The sequence below is a fragment of the Crotalus tigris genome, unplaced genomic scaffold, assembly GCF_016545835.1.
Source record: "Crotalus tigris isolate CLP2741 ecotype Arizona unplaced genomic scaffold, ASM1654583v1 scf7180000017663.5292952, whole genome shotgun sequence".
Classification (NCBI taxonomy): Eukaryota; Metazoa; Chordata; class Lepidosauria; order Squamata; family Viperidae; genus Crotalus; species Crotalus tigris.
Genome location: NW_024096550.1, coordinates 3903684 through 3924527, shown reverse-complemented (window position 1 = coordinate 3924527; position 20844 = coordinate 3903684). Strand labels below are relative to the sequence as shown.

The following is a 20844-nucleotide window of genomic DNA, read 5'->3' as shown; positions in this document are numbered from 1 at the left end:
GGAAGGATTCCTGGTGCCATGTGAAGCCTCAGAAGAGAAAATTAAGACTGTGGGGGGAGGGTGGAAACTCATTGTAAACTTTTCTTTCTTGCCCCATTTGTATTGTAACAAGCCAGTTGAATGTATTAATGGAGAGATGGCACTTGGGAATAGGTGGCAGAACAAGTACTGAACACCTTGGACTTCTATCTGGTGGGAGGGAAAATTGATCCAGAATGTTTGTATTGACTATTTTGTAAAAATAGCTGCATATGCACACATACACCATTCACACCATTCAGAGTCTATCCCCTCCACCTACCTTTAGTAAAGTTCCTCAGGCTGATTTTTGCTCTATTGCACCAAAGCTTTGTGGGACCAACTTCCAACAGATTCCAAGGGGGAGGGAACTAGGCCCCCTCAGGTGATTTGCAATTCATATGCCCTGACTAAGGAAGCAACAGGAAAAATCCCAAACTTATGCCCTGAATATTTTGCACTGTTGGGCTCAGATTGGGATCCCTAGAGCTCATTATGTGCAATTTAAAGAAAATTTAATAGCCTGGCATATTGGACATTACAAACCTGGATGCACTGAATTAAGAGCTAAGGCAGGAAACAACCATTGAAATTGGGCAGCCAGTGGTCATGTACTAAGGAGAACCATGGCGGTGAAGAATTTTGGGGGGTATGCAAACCTGACTGGAAGCTAAAGGTGATATCCAACATTTGAAAATGATTGGCACAGAATATTGGACACTATAAATTTCTTTTCCACTTAATAAAATTTTGCCCTGACTTTTAGAACTTTATGGGTGCAAGCTCCCCTTTTGGGAGCCACTAAAGGGATCTTTTTCTGCTGCCTCCATTAATGTCTTATTATTATTATTTTGCTTAACAGTTTAAAAGCTTGCCTACCAAGTCTCCCTGACCAGATCAATTTTAATGTTGTGCCAATAAGTGTGTCATAAATTTACACACTTAAGGCACAAAGCGGGGGATTGATGAAAGTTAGCCCAGAAGGAAATATTAAAAAGGGCAGAAAAATATATTTTTCCTCAAAAGGACTTTTTAAAACCAAACTTGGCCCCAAATCTATCTCTCTGCCCCAAGCAAGAGCTAGGCCCATACAAATGCAAATGTAAAACCATCAGAAAGTTGGAGCCAGAGCAATCAAGAAGACAAAAGAGAAGATCTGCATACCCCACCCAAACTCTAGGAGTCAGCCCCATCACTGGGAATCAGGATATGATAATAGAATTAAACCACAGATATCAAGGCCTAGACAAACACTCAGAAACAGCCTCAAGGTTCATGCCACAGGAACAGGAAATTATTCCAAACAAAAGGCTAGGGGGGGTATAAAACCTACTGCCCATGTGCTCAATCTTCCCTGCCCCTCTCTCTTCTCTCTCCTCTGCACTTTCCTGAAGAACCATCTTTCTGCAATAAACTGTAACCTTCTTCCCAAAGCAGTCGCCATGTTTGCTTATTTATTCCCGGCTTGGATGAACCAGGATGAAGATTTTACTTCTAACAATTTACTAACTGGGAATGCCTTTGACTTTGATGCTTTGCATACTGCACAGTCCAAATATGTTTTGCATCCCTTCAAATTTAGCCCTTCTGCAAAATCTTGCATTTGCTGCAAAACTTTAAAGCTTGCATGGCCAAGTCTTCTGTGCAAAAGATGAACACATGAATCATGCTCTGCAACATTCTTAAATATATGGGAACATTGAACCTTTTGTCCCTGCAATACATATAGATTATTTTCCTTTATGCCTTCTGCACAAATATTCCCCTTCCTTTTGATGAGACATTTCCCATTTACAAAAATGACCTCAAAACCTTGTTTGTCTAAATTAGACACACTTAACAAATTATGTTCCATCTCAGGTACACAAAGCACATTGGTAAACTTTGATTCCAAATATGGAATTTTTACATCGCCTCTTCCAATGACTTTTGCTTTCTGGCCATTTGCCAAAGCCACAGCTTCTTGTGCTACTGGAACAAACCTGCAAAATAATTCAGAGTCATTAACAATTGTTTGACTTGCCCCACTATCTATTAGCCACTTGTCTCTGTTGTTGCTATTGCAAACTTTTGCAACACCAAAATGTTCCTTTTGCAAAGCAGTCCTTTTTCTTTGCACAAATATCTTTTTCTGCAAACAGTTCCTCTGCAAACAATTTCTTTGCAAATGTGTCTTTTCTCCACAAATGTAGCAAGTCTTTTCCTGCTCTCTGCTTGCAAAATCTCTCTTTTGTTGCAATTTGGTCCGGGTCTGAGCTGCTTGTTTCTTCTCCTCTGGAGACTTGCAGTCTGGACCCCCTCCTCAGGAATTTCTCCTCCTCCTCGTGGCTGCTTCTAAAATGGCGTTTTTCTTCTTCATTAAGCAAACATGCCTTTAAAGCTTCAAAATTTAGTTCTTGCTCTTCTTTACACTCAAATATGGCACAAACTGTGTCCCAGGTTTTATCTAAACTGTTCAACACCAATAAAACCTTCTGGGACTCAGGGAATTTAATCCCACGTTGTTCTAAGTCCAAAAATAAACTTTGCATTTTATTTAAATGCTGTTCCACAGATTCACCTGGTTGAAAACAGGCCCTGTAAAGTTTTCTTGACAATTGCACTATATTGCATGCAGAAACATTCACGTGCATAGCTCTCAATTTCAACCATATTTCCTTTGCAGTCTTTAAATTTGCAACATTTAGAAATTGTGCATCATCTAAATTCAAGATGAGATAAGCCATTGCCTGATCATGGCTTTTCTGATCTGCAGCTGCAAATACTTGTGGTGGATTTTCAACAACATACCACAGCTCTTTTGCTTTCAGCAAACATTCCATTTTTGCAGCCCACACAATATAATTCTTCTGGCCCAAAGGAGGCACACAGCTTTCCTTAAATTCCATTGCAGCCATTCTGCTAATTCTGCCTTGTTCTTATACTTTCTAAACACAGGCAATTTCTTCCAGCTTTAAATTACAATGCAGTCCTTAGTAAGCTCTGGGCCCATAACCTGTTAGAGAATTTTAATTTCTCTATTGGTGAAAAATAAATCAGAAGCTCTCACAGTTGACTGCATTTAGCTGATTCAAATAACTTTATATTTATATAAAATATTTACAATACCATTCTTCTTTACAGCAACATAGCTTAATGAAGATTTCTTACAGAGACAGACCAGAGACAAAACCTTGAGACTGGAAATCCAGCTCCTAACTCAATACTCTTTTTTGCACAGACTCAGTAGCACTTTCTTCCCATTGGCTGACTGAGTTACCACATGACTCTTCCTGTTCATATTCCAACAACATTCCACTTCTGTCCCTTCACAAACTCTTTGGTTGCTTTTGCAGTATGCTTTGGGTCATTGTCCATCTGCACTGTGAAGCGCCGTCCAATGAGTTCTGCAGCATTTAGCTGAATGTGAGCAGATACTATTGCCCGAAACACTTCAGAATTCATCCTGCTGCTTTTGTCAGCAGTCACATCATCAATAAATACAAGAGAACCAGTTCCATTGGCAGCCATACATGCCCATACCATGACACTACCACCACCATGCTTCACTGATGAGGTGGTATACTTAGGATCATGAGCAGTTCATTTCCTTCTCCATACTCTTCTCTTCCCATCACTCTGGTACAAGTTGATCTTGGTCTCATCTGTCCATAGGATTTTGTTCCAGAACTGTGAAGGCTTTGTTAGATGTTGTTTGGCAAACTCTAATCTGGCCTTCCTGTTTTTGAGGCTCACCAATGGTTTACATCTTATGGTGAACCCTCTGTATTCCCTCTGGTGAAGTCTTCTCTTGATTGTTGATTATGACACACATACACCTACCTCCTGGAGAGTGTTCTTGATCTGGCCAACTGTTGTGAAGGGTGTTTTCTTCACCAGGGAAAGAATTCTTTGGTCATCCACCACAGTTGTTTTCCGTGGTCTCCCGGGGCTTTTGGTGTTGCTGAGCTCACCGGTGCGTTCCTTCTTTTTGAGAATGTCCAAACAGTTGTTTTGGCCACGCCTAATGTTCTTGCTATCTCTCTGATGGGTTTGTTTTGTTTCTTCAGCCTAATGATGGCTTGCTTCACTGATAGTGACAGCTCTTTGGATCTCATCTTAAGAGTTGACAGCAACAGATTCCAAATGCAAATAGCACACTTGAAATGAACTCTGGGCCTTTTATCTGCACATTGTAATTGGGGTAATGAGGGAATATCACACATCTGGCCATGAAACAGCTGAGAAGTCAATTGTCCCATTACCTTTGGTCCCTTAACAAATGGGGGGCACATATGCAAACTGCTGTAAGTCGTACCCCGTTCACCTGAGTTGGATGTACATACCCTCAAATTAAAGCTGACAGTCTGCAGTTAAAGCACATTGTGTTTGTTTCATTCCAACTCCATTGTGGTGGTGTATAGAGCCAAAGATGTTCATGTTCATGATATATTTAGTTTACAGATATAAGACATATTACATCTTGAAACAAAAATTCATTTCACATGGTTAAAATACGTCCTAGAAATAATCTGTTGCACTTATGTTTATGTGCCTTAAGATTCTTAATTCCTAAAATTTAATACAATTTTTTAACAAATAAATAAATAAATAAAACCACATTATTCATGCATATGGTTATGGTATTCCAAGAATGGTGTTTCAAACTAGAACACCATGGCTGGAATAACTCAAATTGCTTCTGGTTTTATTGGATTTACTTCCGGAAACTGCTAAATTCCCCAGGAGCAACAAGGTCCAAAGGGGACTGAATATTTTTAAGTTCTCTTGAAAATACAATTTGTGGATCAACGGATTTTGTGCATCTTTAATGATTCCCAAGTCATATATAGCCCAGTAAACATGAATCTTGTACAAAAAGCACATATAGGTTGCTCAAACTCCAACAAAGCAAGCATGGCTGATATTTTATATGTGGTTTTGGGGATCATGGATTAGTTTTAAATGTTAAAAACACATAATTGTTTGTTTAATCCCTTGCTGTACTTGCAAAAGCTACACTTACATTCCTTATGCCCATCTTCAATAAGATTTATGGAGTTGCTGTCCTTGCTTGAGCTTGTAGTCCACAATGGTAACTACATGTTTTTAACCTTTCAAATCTGCTGCCCTAGTCAGCAGCCAGTAACTGAAGCTTAATACAAACTTCTCAAAAAATTCCCATCACTTACGGTGACTAGGTCTAATGGCGTTTGTCCTTCCTGGTTTTTCAGAGTAGGATCAGCTCCATGGGCCAATAATAAGGCACAAAGCTGTGTCCTTCCTTTCTGGGCTGCTTCATGCAAAGGTGTGAAAGCCCATTTGTCTGTAGCATTTACACATGCATTATACTTTATAAGCAAAGCTGCTACATCTACATGCTGGAAAATAAAATACATTTATATAGTGCAATCTTCAGGGGAAAAAAACCTTTTTTTCCTATAATTTGGTTCAGGACATTAATGTGCAATATACAAATCTTTAATAAATGCTGCTTTTCACCACAAATGACCTTGGCTAGAAAGTGGATCTTTGAGAAGGCGAAGTTTCAAATCGTCTTTCTACGGGAAGAAGAACCCTTTGTCAAATTAAACTGTAGCCCCTCAAGAGTGTTGTTGTTATTGTTCTTTGTATATATTCTTACACCCTCCATTTCTTACTAGAGTTATTTTTCTAGTCCCATGGAATTTTTTTTTAAAAAGGTATAGTATTTTTCTTGCCATCCTCCCCCAAGTAGAAAAAGCAAACTGTTGGTTGAAAAAATTGTCCTTAAGGATAAGTTTAGGCCACCTTACGTTTTCTAAAGCAACCACATTAGTTGCAAATAGACCTTTTAAACATACAATGTGCATGTCTTCTCTTGACTGCTGAAGTCATAATCCCAACGTTTGAATATACAAATGAGTATAATCTGGCCAAGAACATTTGGTAAAAGAAAAACAAAACAGAGGAGAGCAGTACTGAAGCAAACACAAAAGCAAATCCTTGCCACAGCAGACCCTTGCAATATTCCAAGAAGAGGTAAAGAAAAACTGAATAGTTGACTTATTTAAAGTAAGCTGTGCTTTAGACTTTTCTTTCAAATTACTTTGGAATTGAATAAAACAAATTAGTAATTACAAATTTAGATCTGACTGATTATAGCAAACTGAACTGCACAGCTAAATTATCTTTCTGCAGTATACTGAGATCAACGTTTAGGAAGTGAGGATAGTTCTAGATGACCTAACTACATCAAAACATCAATGTCTTACTGCATAAGGCTTACCACTCTCAAAATTACCTTTTTCCATAAGAAAAAATATGACTACATCTAAACACATGATCGTGAGGAGCTTATGTGTAGCATACTGCTAGCAATGCTTTTTTTTTTTCTCAACTGGTTATCATCTGGTCCTCTATACTCTGGTCACTTTAATCTCAGAATGCCAGGGATGGGAGTAGAGGAGAACTAAGACAGCTAACCTCAGACCTAATATTTTAACTTTCACCTGTAATTCTTTTGCTTATAGGTATATCAGAAAGTTTACAACACACCACACTTAACACAATGTTTCCATAAGATGATTGGCCACAGTCAGCCAGATGTTTATACCAGATTTGGCATTTTTATCCACCTACTTAGTCCATCCCAAGGATCTAAGATTGATATATGCTATTTGATAGTTTCTATTTTATTTATTTGCATCCTGCCTTTATTATTTTTACAAATAACTCAAGATGGCAAACACATCCAACACACCTTCCTATTTCCCTGTGAGGTTGGTTAGGCTGAAAGAGAGTAATTGGTCCAAAATCATCCAACTGGCTTTCATAATTAAGTTAGGACTTGAACTCACAGTCTCCCACTTTCCAGCCTGTTAGAGTTATCATCAAAGGATGTAGGCTGTTCCAGGTAAAACTGCCTTTTGAAATTGACTGATGGTGATTTTGTCAATGCCGATGGTATTCAAGTGGTGCTCCAGATGTTTTGGAATTGCACCTAAGGTACTTGTCTTTGCTTTCTTTTACCACAGTTGTTCTACATCTATTTGCAGGTCTTTCTCTTTATTCTGTTGTCTCTAGCTATCACCACATCCACTAGCCAGACTTTTTTGTCTTTCTTATCAACAATTCTTAAGTCTGGGGTGTTCTGTGGCAAATGCTTGTCTATTTGAATTCTAAATTTGAGAGCACTTTAGCTTCTTTATTTTCTATTACTTTGCCTATTTGTGGTCCCACCAGTTTATTATTAATTCCATATTACTATGGAAATGACTGAATATGATTTCACTGAGACATATACCATTCTTCAGGTAGAAAAATCTAGTTCTGATATTTCTTTAATGAGACCAAGGCTACAAATGTGATTATCTTGCCCATTTTTACATTCATTATAATTCTATAAGGTGGTGAAGATTACAAATATTGGCTTGCCCAAGGTCATCCAATTACCAACAGAAATGATAGTCATCTCTGAATGGGACTTTGTACCTCAGTTTTGTCACTCCTAGTTTATTATTTGGATCACAATATCATACTAATAATGCCCATAGATATGTTCTGCTCTATAAATTGAAATAAACATAGATCTCAATGTATCAACGTGAAATAATACTATCCAAAAAGAACTGAATTGCTGCAATTTGACTATGGATCATGGAAGCAAACAACCAAACAAAATTTGTGTTCGTAGCTTTCACTAATATATTTCCTTTATCCTATTAGCAAACTCATAGTTCAATTCCCAGAGATACAAAATGGAAACAAAACAAGTTATTCTATGATATTTTCACCCTAAATCATTAGTATAAGTAGAAACATCCCTTAGTATAAACTATTCTAAACTGAAGGAGGAAAAGAATAATGATAATAAAAACATGAAGGGCTATTTGGCATCTTTCAGAAATTTACTGATGGGACACATTGTTATATTGCTTTGTTTTAGTGGCAATCAAGATAGAAGTGATTTCTATCCATATATGCAAATGAAAAAGTTCAGGAAAAAGCCTTGAAGCTGCAGTGCCAAAAAAGGTTTAAAAGGCCTACATAAGCTCCTTTAAAACTGATGCACAATTTAAAAATATTTACAATAAAAGATCAAGCTACTTACCCCATAGGATGCTGCGTTATGTAAAGGAATTAAACCTCCTTTGTCCTGTGCATTTACATCAGCACTGTGCTGTAATAAGTATTCAGCAACTTCCAAATTGTTGTAACCAGCTAGGAGGCAGTAAGAACGAATACTATTAATAAATTATTCCGTATCTGAATAAACAATTAATATAAAAAGCATCACCCACTTCTTTTCCTGTTTTCTGAACATTAAACCGCAGGTACTTCTTTTTTTTTCAATGCAGGCAGCCATGCAAGTAGCAGTCATATGGGGCAAAGCACAATGGCAGGATATATGTTTTTTGCTTTAAAAATTCCAGGTTCAACCCTTTACATCATCAGTAAAAACAGCTAGGAAAAACCATGATCTAAGACCCTGGAAACCTACAGCTTTTCAGAATAGACAGATGCTGGAATAAACTATATTATCCAAACATCCAACTCTGTAAGATAAGTTTCATATGTCTGGAGGGGCATTTTTCAAAATTAAAAGCCAAATATATCTGAAGTAGGGCTTGGACAATCATTAACAATAATGATTGCTATTAACACACTTATTTTGCTCATCCTTTATAATGACAATCAATACGCTTGAGGTTCTACTCGAGAACCCTAATCGTACTTTTCCATATGAAGATTGTGATACAGCAACATCAGCATATATTTTAAAGAGAACTCACCTGCTAAATGGAGTGGAGTAGAATGCCGGCCTTGTGTATCACGACAGTTTACATTATCAGGGGAACACAATTTTTTCACCCTAGCCAAACAGCCCTTCTTTGCAGCATCAAGCAAAGCTGCATCTCCTCTAAGGAGATCTTGAATATCTGTATCACCATCTTTAACAAGGTCTAATGGGGTATTTCCATCTCTGTTTTTCTTTGTGGGGTCAGCACCATGCTAATTTGGTAACAAATTGAAAAAATACATATTAATTTCCATTATAATGTACAACAATCCACCCCACTCCCTCTAGCATTTCTGCCACAACTTGTGAAACTTCCTCTATTCATGTGAAACATTATGAATTAATTTGAATTTTATTCACACACACCCACACACACACACACCAACACATCCTCTAGATGTCATGGGATAAATATTTCACAATGCATGCATTTCAAGCAACTTACCTGTAACAGTAATTTACAAATTTCATATTTTCCTTTTGCTGCAGCTTCATGCAAAGGAGTGAATTTCCATAAATCAGCCACGTTCACAACTGCACCATGTTTAACAAGAAGTTCTGCCACTTCATAGTGTCCGTAAGAACAAGCATTGTGCAAAGGAACCAGGCCACTGAAAGTTTTGAAGGAAACCAGAACATTTCAGATAAACTAATATTTTCAATACTCTAAAAAGATAGCACAGTAGTTGCGAATGTCTCAGAAACCTTCAGGAAAAATTGTTAATCTGAAGTTTTAAATAATAGTATACTGATGGACTAAGTGCTTTCATAATTCAGAAATTACTTATTACAATGACTGTTAGTCATATTAGAAATACAGCATATGTGTCAACTGATCAAGCAGTTATCATATATTTTATAATCACTGAAGTGGGCATTAATTAGCCAGATAAGAGTATTATGATAAAAGGACAATATAACAGATACCAGGTATCATGACAGAAGTGGAATAAGAAAGGTGATTCTCCATTCCTCTTTGGGCCTATACCCAAACACCTGCACTTCAATGGATTTGTGTCATTTTATAAATTTTCCATTAACAATATGCATCACAAAGAGCCACTCTCATTCGTTGGATATGAGATGGGTGGCAAATACGTTTTCCTAATAAATAACTGATTAACCTCCTCACAACATTTTTGTCATATACATAGACAAAAATGTTGTATGTAGAAAGATGAAGCATTAACTGCACAAAGCTTTATATATAAGGTTTGTATTACAAGTATCTAGGAATATAGACCTTCAAGACTTGCCACTCCTGAAAACAAATAAATAAACATACAGAAAAAAAGTAAGTAAATCAAATACCACAGAGTGGAATATTTACCCTTTGTCTTTTGCATGGACATCAGCCCCATGCTGCAAAAGATATTCAACTACAGACACTCTATTGTATCCTGCTGCAAAATGAAGTGGAGTGGACTGGCGCCCTTCAATATCCCGGCAATTCACACTGTGTGTTGTGCATAACTTCTGTGGAATGCAACAATTGAGGTGAACATTAATGGCAGAATCTCCCCACCTGATATGTACAAACAGAAAGTACGTATTGAAAATCCCCCCTCCCATCAGGAAATCCAACACCAGGAGACTTGGACGTGGATATTCTCTGTGGGAGCTCCCCTCTTGTGGAATAACTGGCCCTCAGAGGCAGCATTGGCTCCTTCCATGAGCCTCTGAGGACTGTAGGAATGAATGAGACAATCTCTGGGCAAGATATAAACACTTTAGGTATATACTACTAATCATGTATTCCTTGTTTAAAAAGTAAAATGTTGATTCTTTTGCTTGTATTGAATTTTTTTAAGTCACACTGAATTGCTTAGATTGAAGCAGCATAGAAATTACAGCAGAGCCCCCCCCAACCTTTCCAGTTTGGCAGCCCGGAGGGAAAGGGAGGAGCAGGGAAATGTGCGTGCGGCTCACATGCGCATGCATAAATGGGGGCGCCCATGGCGGCAGTGCTAGCGTGCACGCATGCACAAGTACACCATGTGCACTTGTGGCAGTACACTGGCGCCCACATGCATATGCAAATGGGCCGCTGCCACCTGTGCAAACAGGCTGCTGGCACCCATGTGCATACGGGCTGCTGGCGCCTGCATGCACATGCAAATGGGCCGTTGGCACCCGTGGGACACTGATGACAGTGCTAGTGCCCCCGCGCATGCACAAACGGGGCGACTAGTGCCCCTGCGGCAGCGCTACTGCGGGGGGGGGGTCTTGCCAGCTATTCCTGTGGCCCAGTGGCCAACAAGCCACAGCCTGGTACCCCTGAATTACAGCATCAAATCCTCAATCCTCCTGTTTTATATTTCTGATACCACCAATACTATCTTAAAAGTCCAATCTGGAACACTGAATGATTTAATTCTTATACTTTAAAAAGACATCCCTCTGCTCCAAATGTTACTGATATCACATTCCAAGAACATAGAAGAGCACACAAGCTATTCTGGTATACTAGGCAGAAGCCAGAAAGCTAGGTAAAATCCTGGGGTCCCACTAAATAACCGATGGACTTATTTTTGCTATATACCTTCTTCCCAACTCTGAAGTTTCCCTTCTCTATTACTCAAAAATGTCTCCCAACTCTCCTGAACATATTTTCAGAGAGCATGAAGGGACTATGTAGAGAAGGGAAAGTAAATGTGAATCAGCCTCTTCGTTCAGCCTTTTATTGTGAAAGAATACTGGGAAAGAAATGTTCAGTTAGCTTAAGTATTTAGTGATTCATTGAAATAAAGTAAACTGGACCTCAAGTGCACCAGAAAGTGGTGTGCATATTCTTTAATAAGAACTGCCCTGAGCAGGAAGTGCCCTTTTTGAAATTGAAAACTGGGTACTTCAATCATTTTGGGAGTATTTCAAGCCCAAAATATTTCATAATGAAACACTTCAAAAAGGATAAAAAAATATGTTTGGTGTTTAAAAACTGTTTCAAATTTTGAGTACATATCCACATTAAACCTTAACCAACAGGAATATGAAAATGACAAAAATGACTCTTATGAAGGTCATGGAGCATGTTTTTTTTTAGGGTTGCTAAAAACAAATCAATATCTCAAATACCAGTTGGGGTCTATTACCATATCATCTATATGCAAGGTTCATCCTGTATCATCATCACACTGACTATTCTCGTTAGCAATGGTTAGATACATTTCTAAGATGATGCAGGGAAATCTTGGCGATCTTTTCTGACATCCAAAATATATTTGAATAGGGAAAGACCTAACTGGAAAATTACAATTGCCCTAATATAATGCAAATACAATTTCTCAGGTCGTTTTGTGGCCTTTTTTTAAAAAAATGCATCTTTCCAAAGCAACTGAATTGGCCAATTGTTTCATTACTGAGGCAACAGTAAAGAGAAAAATCTGTAATTGCCTATAAATTGTTTTAAATCTGAGATTGTTTCAAACTGGTTAATATGCAGTGGGATTTGTTTTTCAATTTTTCTATTTCAAAGATTTAAGATTAACCCAAGCTGATCTGCTTTCCTTGTTAGATGTTACTTTTTTTTTTTTGCAACGAATTGTCTTACCTTTACTGTGTCTACATCTCCTGCCTTTGCTGCTTCCAATAACTGTCGATCTGCTTCTGAATTGCCCAAAGGAACACCTTCTGTAGAAGAAGAACTTAGTATTTATCAAGTATTATATATACACCAAAGTACAAAATCAAAAAGGTGCCATTAACTTCATCATTCAATATACAGAAATACCAATTTAAATGCTGAGGCAAGTAACTGTATTTTCAAAAAGAGTACACACTAATGCCAAGTCAGATAGGTTCATATTTATCAATCCATCACATACAGAACAGGAACATGACCAACATTTCTCCATGCATTAACTGTGTACAATAGCCAGGCATGGTCATTCTGTTAGTTATCTGAGAGGCCATCATGAATTTACTTTTTGTGCATTTGTCTGAAGCTTCTTCAGAGCGTTTTTCAGGAAGCTACTAGTTCAAGGGATTCAGCAAGGATTCATAATCGGCCTTTAGTAATAGTAGTAAAGTTGGAAGGGACCTTGGAGGTCATCTAATCCAACCCCCTGCTCGGGCAGGAAACCCTACACCATTTCGGACAAGTGGCTGTCCAGTCTCTTCTTAAAAACTTCCAGTGTTGGAGCATTTACTGCTTCTGGAGGCAAGCTGTTCCACTGATTAATTGTTCTAACTGTCAGGAAGTTTCTCCTTAGTTTTAGGTTGCTTCTCTCCTTGATTAGTTTCCACCCGTTGCTTCTTGTCCTGCCTTCAGGTGCTTTGGAAAATAGCTTAATTCCCTCTTCTTTATGGCAGCCCCTGAGATATTGGAACACTGCTATCATGTCCCCCCCCTTGTCCTTCTCTTCGTTAAACTAGACATACCCAATTCTAGCAACCGTTCCTTATATGTTTTAGCCTCCAGTCCCCTAATCATCTTTGTTGCTCTTCTCTGTACTCTTTCTAGAGTCTCAACATCTTTTTTACATCGTGGTGACCAAAACTGGATGCAGTATTCCAAGTGTGGCCTTACCAAGGCATTGTAAAGTGGTATTAATACTTCACGTGATCTTGATTCTATCCCTCTGTTAATGCAGCCTAGCACTGTGTTGGCTTTTTTTGGCAGCTGCAGCACACTGCTGGCTCATATTTAAGTGATTGTCTACTAGGACTCCGAGGTCTCTGTGGCCTTTGATAAAATGTAAAATGAGGTGGCTGGATGGAGTCACTGAAGCAGTAGTAGTGAGCTGAAATGGACTCCAGAAGATGGTAGAGGACAGGAAGACCTGAAGGAACATTGTCCAGGGGGTCACGAGGGGTCGGACATGACTTTGAAACTAACAACAACAACAAATGTAAAAAACTTACACAAGAAAAAAATTATGCATTATTACCTTGTAGCAACTGCTGAATGCTTTCATTTCCCATCTGAGAAGCTGTGAAACCCTGCAGTGATACAATTGAGGGATCACAGCCAAAACTCAACAACAACCGGCATGTCTGCAGATGGCCACAGTGCGCTGCTCTATGCAAAGATGTCTGGCCAAGATTATCCAAAGCATTGACCTAAAAATTATCAGAGAATCTTAACAATGCAGGAAATACAGAGTATGGTATCTAGTCCTTTAGAGCAATTCATAATGGAGATAGAGAACTGTCTACTTTGAGAAAACAGATTACTAAAAGGCTGCAAATATTTTTTAAGGATGAAACAGTACATTCCACATGTGCTGAAAGTAGTACAACTTTGAAATGGTCTGTTACAACCTCTGTCTGAAAGTGGGGAACAGACATTCTGAGGATATTCAATTAAATGTTTTACACATCTCTACTGACTATGATATATTAATATCCAAAATTGCTGTTCCTACCATCATCTGCTTATTACCAGACAAATGACATGCTATCAAATACCCCAAATATTATTTAAATATCATTAAGCATCTTTATTTTGGCCTCTATACAGTTGGAAGAAAACACAAATCATAAATGATTTTTTTTCTCAAATATTAGTTATAAACATTTATAAATGTACATGTTATTTTTTCATTTTACCCAAAAAGGATGATTGAGTTATACTAAAAATAGTTCATACCTTTCCTTCATGCTTCACAACTACTTCAACAACATCATTATGAGCTTTTTCTGATGCCACATGAAGAGGTGTCAGGAAGCTTTATAAAAACAAAATAAGTCATAATATATTTCCATTTTGTTCTTTTTAGATTGTTGAAAATTAGTACAGATATGATGGGAATTAGAGTAAACAAAACAATGCCTGTTGGCAACCAATATTTTCTTGCTCATCCCAAATAATTTTTATTTAAATTTTTCTTTAAACATTTCTTTAAAATCTTTGGCAACTAGATAAACTGAATTCAGGTTTCAAAGTCTTTGCTCTGTTTCTCTTTCTAAGGCACTTCAAACTTATATAGTATAGGCACAGACTTTTCTTTGAAAGAAGAGGATTAGATAGTTGGAAGCAGTTTTAGATATCCCTTCTCCCACTGGAAGGAATGGTTTGGAAGGAATAAGTAAAAGATGCTGTAACGTAAACTGAGACCTAAGGGGCAGCAGAAAAGGTAAGAGCAAGTAAGGACTGATCAGGTGCAGTGATTAAGATGCTGATCACAGAAGCTCACTGGGTAATTTTAACTCACTCACTCATTCTCAATCTAAGTTGTGAAAATAAAATGCAGATACACATAAACTACCTTATCGCTATACACTTTTAATTCAAAGTGCACTTTTCAACAAATAGTATTTTGCTGTAATAAGAAATTTAGTGGTGGCTTGCATCCTATACCCTGTATTTTACAACTCTCTGTTAGCGCTCACATTGTGACATTTCCCAAAATCCAAATTTACCCATTAATCCAGCAAAAATTGAAAAGGACCCTGAAAGAAAACCCGATCAGAAGAATTGGTGTCAAATTCATTGATTTTGCTTGGTGGGCTTGAATATGTCAATCACTCTCACATCTCATCCCATGGATAATTGTGAGGATAAAATGGAGAAAACCTGTACCGTATGTGTTGTTCTGAGTATGTCCATGGATTAATAAGATAAAAAGGCAAAATAAAAACAAGCTCACTCTTTTGTCTTTTCATTGATGTTGGCTCCTTTTCTTAGAAGTAACTCGCAGACTTGCTTTCGCTTAGGATATGGAGATGCAGCAGCACAGTGCTATTAAAGAATGAGATTATGACTTTATTTGCTAGCTATATTAACATCAGTGAAACTAGATGTTTCTAGTTTTCATAATAACATATATTCAGACATAGGTGAGCACAATGCCTCTTCCCTAATCAAAAGCAGATCCTCTTTTTTCAGCATTCAAGTGAGCCTGAAAAAAAAGCTGCAGCTGCTTCAAGACACATACAACTTTACTGAATCAACTCTTTTAGGAACCTGCATCTTTTTTAAAAAAAAAATGGTATGGAAACCTCAAAAATTACAAGCTCCCTTTGAGGAAGAACCCTGTTTTCCAAAGCCTTAATTCTAAATCATTTTTAAATGGCAATTACTAGACATAATTATATTGCTGAAAACTACTGACTACAATAAAAGGTACATGAAAATAATCTATAGAAAAGCAAAAATTAGAAAAATGTCTAATTAGACAAAAGTATGTATAACCAATGCACTATGCTGATATTGTAAAACTAAATTCTCTTAATTCTTTCCAGTAAAGAAAGAAATCATACTTTGATTCTCCATCTGCTCAGTTTGGCAATAAAGGCAGTCCTTGACTTATGACCATTATTGAAACGTAAGAGTTGCAGTCATTAAAGGAATCATCATATGACCAGATCCGATATTATGACCGGTGTCATTAAGCAAATGTCGTAACCAGTGTCATTAAGCAAATCACTATGACATCATTAAGCAAATCACAATTCTGACTTCCCCTATTGACTTTGCTTGTCAGAAGCTGGCTGCAAAGTTCACAAATCATGATCATGTGATCACAAGATACAGCAACCAGTCATAAATGTGAGTCAATTGCCAAGCACCCTAACTGCAATCATGTGACTTTAGGGGTGGTGTAAAGTTGTAACTTTGAAGACAAATCATAAGTCATGCCATCATAACTTTGAACCATTGTTAAATGAATGGTTGTTAAGTCAAGGTTGTCCAATAACAGACAGCTTTCATTGAAAAGGTATGAGTAACGAATTACCAAAGAAGTTTCGTGAGTCTGAGGATGTTTGAAATTAACAATTTCAAGAGAGAGGTGCTTTTTTACACGATTCACATCTGATTCCCTTGCAGCCTGTAGTAATGAATGGCCTTTGAATTCATCTAGGGGGGAAAAAAGGTTTATGGCATTTAAGCCTTAAATATCACACAATCAGACACATATCAAATAAAAATCTTCTATGACACTTTAACCCCTTTTAATATTGCAAGCTTAGAGAGTCACCTCATGTGAGATGGGCGGCAAACAAATTTAATAAACAGAACAAATCCAGTCCCTCTGACCAAAATCAAAATGATGAAATTTGGCAGCAAAACGACCCAATTTGATGGTGAATTTTTAGACTTCTCTGGGAATTGGATATTTAGGGGAAGAAACAGGAGCAATATGCCTCCTATAAACCTCCTCCCAGTTTTATTTTTCAGCAAAAAAAATAAAATAAAATAAAATAAAATCAAAAATCTTGCCACTAAACATAAGCAATTTTACAATCAATTTTTAGCAGCCTGATCTTACATTACTGAGGTGCTTGATGCATCCCATCTTTTTTCTGCATGATCATAAACAATATAATTAAATAAATAAGGAACCCTGATTCACCTAGGTAAGAAATTACAGTTTTATAGGATGGATACTTGTACAACTTGAAACCAGCCTCGAAGGGTTATTACAGTTTCGAAATTTCACAAAGCAGAAGACACTGTTTGACTAGTTCTGCTCTGTGATGGCACGTGAATGCTTCCATACTGCAGATGTAATTCTCAGGTGACTTCTATACTTCCAAGAAAGACAGTATTCTGTTTCTGATGATCTATGCCTTCCCGAGAATTATAGAAACAGCAATCAATTACAGATAGTGGATGATTATCAAGATCCGAAAACTGAAAAAAGGTAATGATCTGATTTCCGTTTATTTTCTCTGTACTCACATGCCAATCGTTCTTTTAACTGAGGTGTAGGGGCCAAGTCAATTGTACTTTTATTATGGCAGTTTAACAGTGTAGGGTCAGCACCATAACTCAGCAAGAGGGAGCACACTTCGACTCTGTTTTTAGAAGCTGCTTCGTGAAGAGGAGTGAACTGCCATAGATCCATTGCATTTACACATGCTCCATGCTAGGAAAGGAAAGAGAATCATACATAATGTTAAAGTAGAGCTCTAATGTACATGGAAGAACAATTGCTCAGGTAGGGGCCATAAATCATATTTTGTCCTAATACTTTGTTCATTTAGTGAAGTTCAAAATGATAAAATAGTTTACATATGTGAGACATTCACTTAAGATCACAGCTTTAAGAATTTTGATCTGGAATTCAATTAACTATATAATCTAGTTAATTCTACCAACTTTAGGAACAGTATCTTAGCATGCTAGGCAGGAATTTGGACATATAATGAAATAATAACTTTAAAAGTGGTTTTCAAAGTAGGAAACTTCAGCCTGAAAGTCTGAATGTGTAACCCCTGAGGCCAGTATGCCAACTGAATCTTTCTTAGCTCCCTGCCTCCAGCTATGACTATCAGAAAACATTTTGTTTTACAAAAAATACTTGGAAGATTGTTTTTATAAACAAGTTTTATAAGCTATTTTTATAAAAAGCAAAGAAACAGCTGATCTAAGGCAGAAATCAATAAACAAGAAATGTACCAGACATTTTTATAAATACCTGTTTTAACTAGCTCAAGTTCAATATTTTTTCCCAATGATTTTGCACTGCGCATGATCATATCAAAGATGGACTATCTATCAAACAATAAATATTTGTAGAAATTTGTGCTGGAGGACACATTTTAGCTGATCTGAATATATATATATATATTGAGAGGCTAAGTAGAATATGCTTATGAAGATCATTGGACAAGCAAGGAATTCCTTTAGAGCAGTGGTTCTCAACCTTTTTAATGCTGCGACCCCCAACCGGTCGTAAGTCGAGGACTACTCAACTGGTGCAGCACCGTTTGCAGAATGGGACTTTTGGCGGGCTCAGCAGGGCAGAGACAGCCTGGACAATTCCTATTGGCTTTTGAAAGCCAATAGAATTAGACTCTATTCAAGAGAGTCTATTCTATTGGCTTTCAAAAGCCAATAGAATAAAAGGCAGTAGCACAGCTAAGGAAAAGGGGAAAAAATGGCGGACTGCGTTGTTTGGCGACCCCCGTGAAATGGTCGTTCGACCCCAACACTATTGTGTTTTTGTGTTTTTACAGATATGCTGAGAAATCAAAGCTAATAAAGTGAAAAAATAAGGTTTGCTAGATATCATGTTGGACATTTCTTCTATGAAGCCCCTGAAACATACATGTTGAGTCTCTGAGCAGCTGTTTTGTGCCTTTAATAAGCACATTGTAGTTAGATCCAGTGTGGTGCAATGGGTAAGGTACTGCAAGACACCAGCGAATCTAGTCTCGCACATGGAAGTTTACAAAGTAACTTTGGACCAATCACTCTCAAATCAAACCTCACAGATTATTGTTGAGGGAATAATGAGTGGAGATAAGGCTAGGTCCACTGGTTTGACCTCTTGAACAAATGACAGGATATCAGTCTAATGAATGAATTAGCAAATGCTGAGAGCACTTCTCCATTTTTCAAATTATTTGCATAGGTATAAAACATAATAAGGAAATCTGTCTATAGAAGTGGCACATTATTATGTAACTAACCTTTACTAGAAGTTCTGTTACTTCATAGTGCCCATAAGAACAGGCATTGTGAAGAGGCACTAGATCTCTGGAAAGTGAAGACAGACCATTGTTAAACATCATTTATCAGTAGTAACAATCAGAAAATTCAAATGTCTATTTGACAAAGCAGAAAATCAGATAAAATTTAGACTCTTATCAATAGTGTTAAATAGCACATAGTATAACTCAATGTGACATTATATTTAGGATCAAAAAACTACTGACCTAGTGTTTAACTGGAGGAATAATTGTGGAAGATCCTATTGAACTAAAGACAATAGACAGGAAAAGCCCAATACATACAATAGTGGTTGTACTTTGGATCTGGTTATTAGCCTGGGGCAGTTGTGATGTGATGTAGCTTTAGAGGACTTTACCATCAACCCATTGTTGTGGACAAATCAGGCTCTGATTGCCTCCCAGCTCACTTGTGTCACCTTGCCTCACAGGGATATAGGATCTGCAAGATCACCCTGCCCTCCCCCGCAAAATTTAAAGACCCTATAGAGTTCCAGAGGAAACTTGGTTCCCCCCCCCAGAATCTGGTGGATAGTTCAGCCAAGTCCTTAATTATAGAACAGGTAGATAATGGAGACCTTGACTATACTGCCTTTATGGTCTACTTGCGTGCTGATCTCAGCATGCATCTTGGTTTACAAAGGAGCTCCAGAAAATAAAGTGGCAGAAAAGACACCTGGAATATTGATGGAGGAGGATGAAGAGCAAATTTGGCCAAACACAAGTAAGTATTTGGAATGGTGGTAAGGGTGGGAAAACTATGTCATTTCTCCCCTCTTACTGTGATTGCCGATAGCTATTTGATGTTAATAATCTGCAGGATCTTTGTATAGATCAGGGGCCGGCAACCTGAAACAGTGAAAGAGCCACATGGACCCGTTTCCCTCACACACAAAAAACCTGGGAGCCGCAAAATGTGTGTGTGCGCATGTGTGCGCACACGCAAAACAAGGGCCTTGATTGAAGAGTGGAGCTTAAGGAGAGACATGCACCGGCCCTGCCCCCCCTCAACCAGCTCTGGTATGGATGGCTCTGCCGTCCTGGCTTCTCCTCCCCTCCCTGCGCTCTCCCTCTCTGGGACTTGCCTTTTGGCGTGAAGGTTCCCAGGGAACAGAGGAGGAGGCCGAGGGAGAAGGAGCTGCTGTAGCAAATCTTCCGAGGCAGCAGCAAACGGCCGCTCGGGCTCACCTATCTCAGCCTGCTGTGGGAGGCTGGAGTTGAGGCTTCTGGCTCGCTCTGGGAGGGATGCTCAGAAAAGAGAGGATAAGAAGCGGAAAGTAGGAGAAAGGACGTTTTCCAGCTCTCTGGGGTTCTTTCGCTGGGAGGGCGAGGAAGCAGCAGTTCTGCTCTGTGGGAGGTGGGAGCAGGCGGCCTCTCCTTCAAACTTTACCAAGTGACTCCAAAAGCGAAGCAAGCTCGGAGTCCCCGGAATGTCAACTTTGCAAAAGAGGGAGGCAGTGGTGGGATTAAAATAAAACAGGGTGGAGGTTGAGGAAACCCAGCAAGAGCAAGAAAGGCAAGATCAGGGAGAGGAAGAAAGCTTTCAGGGCTTGTGCACAGACATAGCTGACTCCTCGTCTCCTGCCCTTGCTGCATCTCCTGTGGAGATGTGTTTGCGTCTCTGTGTCTCTCTCTCCCACTCAAAGCCATCCTGCAGCTTGATC

General features: G+C 38.3%; 1 protein-coding gene across 3 annotated transcripts in view; it reads right to left on the bottom strand.

The window, feature by feature from the left end:
• TNKS2 (tankyrase 2) overlaps nucleotides 1–20844 on the bottom strand; it is a 53536-nt gene that overhangs the window by 20587 nt on the left and 12105 nt on the right. Inside the window, exons 7-18 of one of the 3 annotated variants that reach the window (XM_039335990.1) lie at nucleotides 19142–19208; nucleotides 17406–17592; nucleotides 16459–16580; nucleotides 15370–15461; nucleotides 14370–14448; nucleotides 13669–13840; nucleotides 12330–12409; nucleotides 10110–10255; nucleotides 9225–9390; nucleotides 8772–8991; nucleotides 8090–8199; nucleotides 5190–5378 (exon numbers count right to left, since the gene is read on the bottom strand). In XM_039335990.1, the coding sequence (XP_039191924.1) occupies nucleotides 5190–5378; nucleotides 8090–8199; nucleotides 8772–8991; nucleotides 9225–9390; nucleotides 10110–10255; nucleotides 12330–12409; nucleotides 13669–13840; nucleotides 14370–14448; nucleotides 15370–15461; nucleotides 16459–16580; nucleotides 17406–17592; nucleotides 19142–19208 (1630 nt within the window). The remainder of the gene's footprint in view (nucleotides 1–5189; nucleotides 5379–8089; nucleotides 8200–8771; nucleotides 8992–9224; nucleotides 9391–10109; nucleotides 10256–12329; nucleotides 12410–13668; nucleotides 13841–14369; nucleotides 14449–15369; nucleotides 15462–16458; nucleotides 16581–17405; nucleotides 17593–19141; nucleotides 19209–20844) is intronic. The other 2 variants (XM_039335991.1, XM_039335992.1) reach the window with 2 other exon arrangements.